Below are 7,601 nucleotides of genomic sequence, written 5' to 3'. Positions count from 1 at the left end.
GTGCTACGTACATACCTATCATGTCTAATAAATTCTACATCATGTCCCTGATGGCACTTCTTAATGCAGTTGACACATATGGCGTTTCGATCTGTGGTGTTACAAGTGTGACATCTAAAAAATAAAAGCTTATGTTATTTTCCCCGATCATCTTTATTCAGAATACTGCAATTTGTTATATATTACCCTATGACCTTTGGCTTTTAAGAGGACCAAAATTTTTGTGGTTCTAGTCTAGTTCTGAAAAGAGACTTCAATGGAATATAACTATTTCCTATTTTGTGTCTCCCAAGGAAAACAAGTAGCTACCTTTATTGAATCAATATGGGGGAGAGGGGAATTAAAACCACTCATGGTAGCCAGGATATAAGGAACACTTAATGACAGTCTAGGAAAACAATATGTTTTGCATTTTCAGTGGTATCTACAGTTACTACAGTACTACATTTCCCCACATTTTACGGTCTCAAACACAGGATCCTCCAAGAAGACTGATCAGAGAACTTAATGTGGATAGCTAATAATTTTCAGTTACATTCTATTTGCAAATACCCAGTTTACTTTCTTTTAGCTCATACACTTAAGGGAAAGTTAAAAATGTTGAGTTGTCAGTTTAGAAAAGAAAACCTTAGTACCTTTCCTTTTTTAAGACAAATAACTGAGAAATATACCTGTAGAAATCATGCATGGGATAGCTGGTATAACTTGATATTTTATATAAACACTGGCCTCTACTAACAGCCTTTTCTATGGCATCTTGATTGTTCATTATTTTGTTATCTGTAATGAAAGAAAAAATAATATTCTATAGTATAAAGACTTAAGAGTTTTTAAGAGCTTTAAAAGAGGCTAATCAATGAAGTTAAAACTGGCTAGGAATAGAATTGAGTTTTCCTTGTACAAGGTACTCCCAACTATTTAGAATAAGTTGAAACAAAACTCTTTCAAAATCCATCTCTTGAGTTGCTGGTTAACTACTGTACAGTGACAGAAGGAATTAAATTACCGAATAGCAATGGCTTCTGATTATCTTATGGCATATTTAGTGCACTTATAGGCAGAACACAAGATTCCAACCTACCTTTCATTGTCACATTAACACCAGATGCTAAAAATAAGCCTCCAAATCGGTTGTTAAAAATTTGATTGCCTTCTAGTGTTGCAGTTGCATGATTTGTAATTTCAATACCTGAAGCAAAATTTACAAACAGCAGATGCATCACTTTATATAGTTTCTTAAAAGAAACCTGAAATATAGCAAATGTAGTAAACTAGTTCTTTTATATAAAAAGTATGTTAATAAACTATATATTAATTCCTAACATCTAAAGAAAAAAATGAAAGCTTATTTGAATCACTTAGTTCTCTATCCCTGCTAAGGAAGGAATAATACAGATGGTTCATACTCTACTTTATTGATAATGACATTATTTTAAAATTTCTCTCCAACTAAGAAGATAGGGCACAGAAATATGTGTAGGCAGGAGCCAGATGGTTATCTGGAATTAAGAGAAATTGTCTTTACTGGCAAAAAGCTGAAATATATGCATAATATATTTATATTGCATAATATATATATTTATATATATATTCAATATATATATTGAATTTTACTTACCAGTATCTTTTAAAAAACAATGTGAGGCCAGAGGGCTTGCATTTTATCTTAATTTATTCCTAATGGTAGCCAGTATTTACTCTATCCAATTAATGATTGTTAATTACTACTGAACTACAAGAACAATATTATAAGCTTGGCTTAGAGTAGAAGAATCCAAAACTTGGACTGTATGAGCTCAGTCACTAAGTCACGTCCAACTCTGCAACCCCGTGGACTGAATCCAAAACTTGGATTAAGTGCTCTTAAAAGCAATTGTAAACAAGCATTCAGCCAACTTCCGCAGCACACTGCACACCTTTAGTTCTTAAGAAGAGATAATATAACAAGAATCGATTTAATGTACAGCAAACAAGCTACAGGTAACAAAAGAAAATACAAACCTGCAGCAAATCCATCAAATATTCTGTTTTTCCTCAAGACTGGATGACTATTAGTGCTGATTAGAACACCTGCTTGAGCATTCCTGAAAATATCATTTTCTTCGAGGAGACCTATAATGAAATATTTCCCCAGGTTAATAGCAAATTTTACTGTCTTTTTGGTGGTACTTAGGTTTTCTTTTAGTTTCTTATTAACTGGACTGTGAAATTCATAGGACTGATTTTTCAACTGAAAAGAAAGTTTGTTTAGTAATTCACAAATATTTAAAGTAGAATTTAAGCAAAAATCTTAAAATTAGCAAATAACCATTCTAACCAATAAACTGAAAGTCCCATGGTTGCAAGGACCATGTATAGCTTACCACTGCATCCCCAGTGCCCAGGCACCAGGCATAAAGCTGATTCTTATTCAACACTGCTGAATCAATTCCTTTGAAATATTTTTAGGATCTTTGCATCCTCCATGCTTTAGGTTCAAGCCCCAATTCTTTCCGGCCACTATCGGCATTCCTTGATCAGTTTCTTTACTTTGGTCTCTCTCCTGCTGTTGTTTCCCCAGTTTCCTACAACTCTATTGTAACCCTTTATCAGTATAAAAAACTTACAGAATAAAGTTTAAAATTTAACTTGCTGTTTACAGTCTTTCAAAATATTCTCTCAACCTACCCCTGGTTTCATTCACTACACTACTTACACTTTGAATATGCTATATATTTTTATCCCTATTGCGTTTGATTTATATTATTTCCTCTTCTGCAGTGTCTTCCCATAGTCTTTCTTCTTAATGTCACTTCCTCTGGGAGGTTTTTGGTTTTCCTCTATCAAATTATTGTCTCTTCTGGGATGATAACAATGATTAAGAGTAGACTGAGGAATCAGACTTCATGCCTTCAAATACTGACTTAACCACTTCTAAACTCTGGGGAAATTACTTCTCTTTATCTCAATTTCCTTATCAGTAAAATAGGCATAATAGCACCTACCACAACAGGGTTATTATGAGAATTAGTTAATACATGTAAAAGTACACAGTACTAAATAAGTATTAACATTACTCCTATAAAACTTACTTACGTACAGTGAATCCTATTTAGTTATGTACTCGTGTTTGCTCCCTGAAGACATGAAATGCTTTTATTTCTGTACACATCTGACCTATCTGTAATTGTTAAGTATTAACCTGTAAATTCCTTTTCCCCTAGAAAAGACTATTCCAAGTGCGTGAGTACATGTGTGCTAAGTCACTTCGGTTGTGTCTAACTCTTTGTGACCCCATGGACTGTAGTCACCAGGCTCCTCTGTTCACGGGATTCTCCAGGCAAGAATACTGGAGTGGATTGCCATGCCCTCCTCCAGGGGATCTTCTCAATCCAGGGATAGAACACACGTCTCCAACAGCTCTTGCACTGCAGGTGGATTCTTTATACCACTGAGCCAACAGGAGAAGCCTGACTGTTCCAAGACCCTACCTCTAATCTTGTATATGTCCACTATAGGCTCCTCAAGTACTATTGCTAAGGTCTAGTCCAAACTACTGCATACATACAAAGCCTTTTCATTATACTGCATATATAAAAACAAAGCCCTTAACAATTTGGGCCCTGCCCCCTTTACAGCCTCAACTTTCAGAATCTCTTGCCTTACTAAACCACTGTTTCCTTTTAGACTGTTGCTTACAATGTGCCACTCCATTAGACTATAAACTTTCTGGATGTAGTACTGTTTTATATTTACCGTTTTATCTTCAGTATCTGTATCACAGTGTTAGGCACAGATATGTTCAATTAGTAAGTATATACTAGAACAAATGAAAGAGTGAAATAACTACTTTCTGTACCAGGAATGGCCTTCAAACCCCTAACCCCTCATCTTACCAGTAAATACTCATTTTTTCAAGACACAGCCCAAGAGTGATTTTACTCCAGAACCTTTTCCAACACCTTACAAATAAAACCAACAATTCTGTACTGTGTTTCCTCATTGTATCTTATAAAGAATCCTATCAGGGGATTATGTCATTTACTGAACTACTAGATTATAAGCTTCTTGAGAGTCTATGTCATTAATGGAATCATGCTGTTTGGTGGTAGCAGTAAATTTTGTTGATTAAGTCTTGTTATGTTAGAGTAATTACTAGCTAACCTTCTATACAAGGTATGTATAATGTTGGGTTACTGATATTTCAGGAACGGTGATAATTTGCATTCGATAGTCTCTATGAACAAAATGAGCTAACAAGAGGCAGGGACTGTGAGCTTTTGCCTCAATGCAAAGTCAATTTGACCTTTATGGATACCAAACTGAGGACATCTTGGCTTCATTCATTCAATTCTCCAACAAAGATGGTTGTAAACAGGTACAAATAAGCAATACTTCCTGACTACAGACATTTTTATGTATTTACAGACCAACTAATTTTTCATACCTAGTTCTATAACTTTAAAGTTTATTATAATCATATCACTATTCTGGATAATAAAAGGTCCAGAGATGGGGTGTAAACAAATTCTGCTACCTTAAAAAAGCCTTACTAACAAGCAGCACACTCAAGGTAGCTCTAATAGGAGAAGAAAAATTCTGCAATTCTCCTTTAACTCTAGGCACTAACCTCCTAAGCCATCTCAAGATTTAATAAGGAAAGACTGTGATTCCCTCACAATGACATTAATTGGCAATGTCATTGATCATTAAAGATATGGAAGAATAATGGGAAACTGGGTTTTTAACTAATGCAAAGTTAACAACAATACCTCGACCCCCATTAAATATACAGATGCCACCATCTCTTCCATCATGGATTTTATTTCTTCTTAGTGTAGGATTACTGTCTGTCTTAATCCAGACTCCAGCCATTGCATTGTCAAATATTTCATTGTCTTCTATACAGCCTAGACCTATAAATGGAAAAATTCAGGTTATGTTATTTAGAAAGTATATTTCTAAAGACAGTATCACTGAAAAAAAAAGGTAAAAGATTAAACATACCAGAATTATAAACTAGAATTCCACCATTCTGTCCTCCCCAGATTTTGTTGCGCCTAATTTTGGGGTTGCTTCCAGTCCTATGGATAGAATAGAAAGTAATGCCATCTCATTGCTTCTACTCCCACATCCCATGTTAAGTTAGAAAACCCACAATAATCACTGTAAGAATTAACGACATAATTAAACATCACCTTCAAGATACTTGGAGAAGTCTATCAGTGAGGAAACGGGCTTAATTTTGTGTAATTCTATCTTCCCACAGAACAGACTTAGCTATAGATTATTACTATAGAGTCTCCTAATATGTAAACTAAACTGAGGAGGTTAGATTAAGTAATATTTCTTATTATATGCTCCCCTCATATGTAAAATAAAATATGATCAGGACTACTGCAATTCCAAAAACTGGTAAAATACAAGAAAGAAGGATTTAAAACCTATTAATTTTGCAGAATGAGCATAAAAACAGAAGCTCCCATTTAATAAGTACCTACAACATGTCAGGTATACTACCTTACAGGTATTTTTACATAGCTTTCCACTCTCCAAGTATGACAGAGTACACTGATAGCGACTGTCATACTGGATGACACAACAGTGGAAATGAGCTCTTATGGAGTATGTGCCATTCAGCCAAAACTTACAGTCTCACAATTTAAGCCAAGAGTATGATAGACTATGAACACATATACAAAAGGAGGAATAAAGATTGAGCATTTAATAACTAGGTAATTTCTTCTATTTACCCCACACACTCACAATTCCCTCCCCGAAGAAAGCCAAATGTGAAAACATTTACCTTATCTGAACCCCTGAATACATATGATTATAAATATCATTGTCCTCTAGTACTCCATGTCCATTGTCATAAAAATAAACACCAACCTAAAATTAATAAAAATTTTTTTCAAATTAAAAAAATATGTTTATAAAACAATAATTTCCCATACCAAGTCAGACATAACCTTACCTGCTTGCCACTGTGTATCCTGTTTCTTCTCAGTACTGGAGTGCTGCCTGTTGTCACCCAGACTCCGGCCAGAGTATTACTATAGACTTCATTCTCTTCTATTACGCCTTGTCCTTTCTCATGCTAAATAAAAGTTATTGACTATAATATGTATCTTGTATAAGCCAAGTAATTTACAGTATAGTTTACCTTTTGAGACAAATTATGACCCCCAAAAAAAAGAGCTAACTGGTAATATTCTCTTACCTAGTCTTTACCCGAGTTTAAGCTCAAAGGTTCTATACTGTCCTTTGTGTATTTTTAAATCTATTATGGTAAGAATAGTAGCATTGGATTTTCTTACTTCACTCTAAGATACAAAACAAACTAAAGTTCTCTCACTTAGGAAGTTAATAATTATTTCAACTTATCACTGGTTCAAAACAAGTTTCAAGTTACTAAAATTTTTATTTTTAGTAGAAGATTTAAGACATGAACATTTCTAGAACTATGAATAAAAATTAGACTCACACCTGGCATCACACAAGGACCTTTCTGAAATTCTCTACATTTTCTTGAATAACAGTGTCAGATACTATGATGACAGAAGACACAGGACTAATACACTAATACATAGGTTTTTAAATTTTGTAAGATGCCTAATTATGTTTCAACATCATGTCAAATGTCTGGCTTTTTCAGAAGATAAAAATATTCAAGTCTAGTATTATTAATACTCAGTGATGTTATGATTTTAATTAATACTTTTGGAAAATCTCAGAGACTCACAGAGTAATCACACTGGCCAAATTATAGTGTAACAAATATAACTCAGACTGCCAACCATTTGTTGTTATGTGTTCAGCCCCATACTGCCATTATAATTAGATATTTCAATAAAAAGGTGTATCTCCTATGCTTAAATATAGTCAGTTGACAAAATTATACAGAGCACTACACACAAAAAATTAAGTCATTCATACACTAGGAGAGAGAAAAAGTTGAATATGGCCTACTTAAAGGTAGACATAATTTTGTACTCTCTCTTTTCTACCCTGACTTTGATTCATGAAGTTCAAGAACTGTATTTATTAACTTACCACATAAATTCCACCATGCTGGCCATCATGAATTTTGTTATGTCGAACAATTGGACAACTGTTTGTCCTAATCTGAATTCCTGCTAATGCATTGCCTATTTAAAAATAAAAGTTACAATATCAACATATGGAGCCTAGTGGAACATAGCAAGAGCACAACTCTGTGAAATATGTCATATTCAGAAAGATACTTATGATCCATGAACATTTCAAGACAAAACTAGGGAACTAGGAATGTAAGAAGATGCAGGAGGATTGCAGGCAGCCTAAGTATAGTGGTTAAGACCAGAGATGCTGGAGCCACGCTGTTAAGTTTTGACTCCAGGAATTTGACTTATTTCCTGTGTGACTTTGAGTAAGTTTGGTTAAACCTCTTTGTACCTTTGTTTCCTGACCAGTAACTGTGGGGTATATTCAGTAGTGCCTACTTCACAGGGTTGATGTAAATATTATATGACTTAATTCAAGTAAGGTACTCAAAAAAGTACCTAGCAATGAGTAAAATTATATGTATTATCCAGTAAGTATTAGCAAAAGAGGACACCCAGGAACATATCAGTGTCTAG

The 7,601-nt window shown here is 34.2% G+C and overlaps 1 protein-coding gene across 8 annotated transcripts in view; it reads right to left on the bottom strand.

The window, feature by feature from the left end:
• Nucleotides 1-7,601, bottom strand: part of FBXO11 (F-box protein 11) — a 113,184-nt gene that overhangs the window by 1,405 nt on the left and 104,178 nt on the right. For 7 of the 8 annotated variants that reach the window (XM_081591236.1, XM_081591237.1, XM_081591239.1 and 4 more), the window contains 9 exons: nt 7,036-7,130; nt 5,957-6,079; nt 5,786-5,871; nt 4,987-5,063; nt 4,752-4,895; nt 2,002-2,112; nt 1,082-1,189; nt 672-780; nt 16-114 (listed from right to left, as the gene is read on the bottom strand). In XM_081591236.1, the coding sequence (XP_081447362.1) occupies nt 16-114; nt 672-780; nt 1,082-1,189; nt 2,002-2,112; nt 4,752-4,895; nt 4,987-5,063; nt 5,786-5,871; nt 5,957-6,079; nt 7,036-7,130 (952 nt within the window). Of the gene's footprint in view, nt 1-15; nt 115-671; nt 781-1,081; nt 1,272-1,964; nt 2,113-4,751; nt 4,896-4,986; nt 5,064-5,785; nt 5,872-5,956; nt 6,080-7,035; nt 7,131-7,601 lie in introns of all 8 variants that reach the window. The other variant, XR_014082284.1, reaches the window with a different exon arrangement.

This window comes from Giraffa tippelskirchi, chromosome 4, assembly GCF_054371585.1.
Source record: "Giraffa tippelskirchi isolate mGirTip1 chromosome 4, T2T-mGirTip1v1.2.pri, whole genome shotgun sequence".
NCBI lineage: Eukaryota > Metazoa > Chordata > Mammalia > Artiodactyla > Giraffidae > Giraffa > Giraffa tippelskirchi.
Note: the sequence above shows the minus strand (reverse complement) of the source record. Positions and strands in the feature narration are given on the sequence as shown.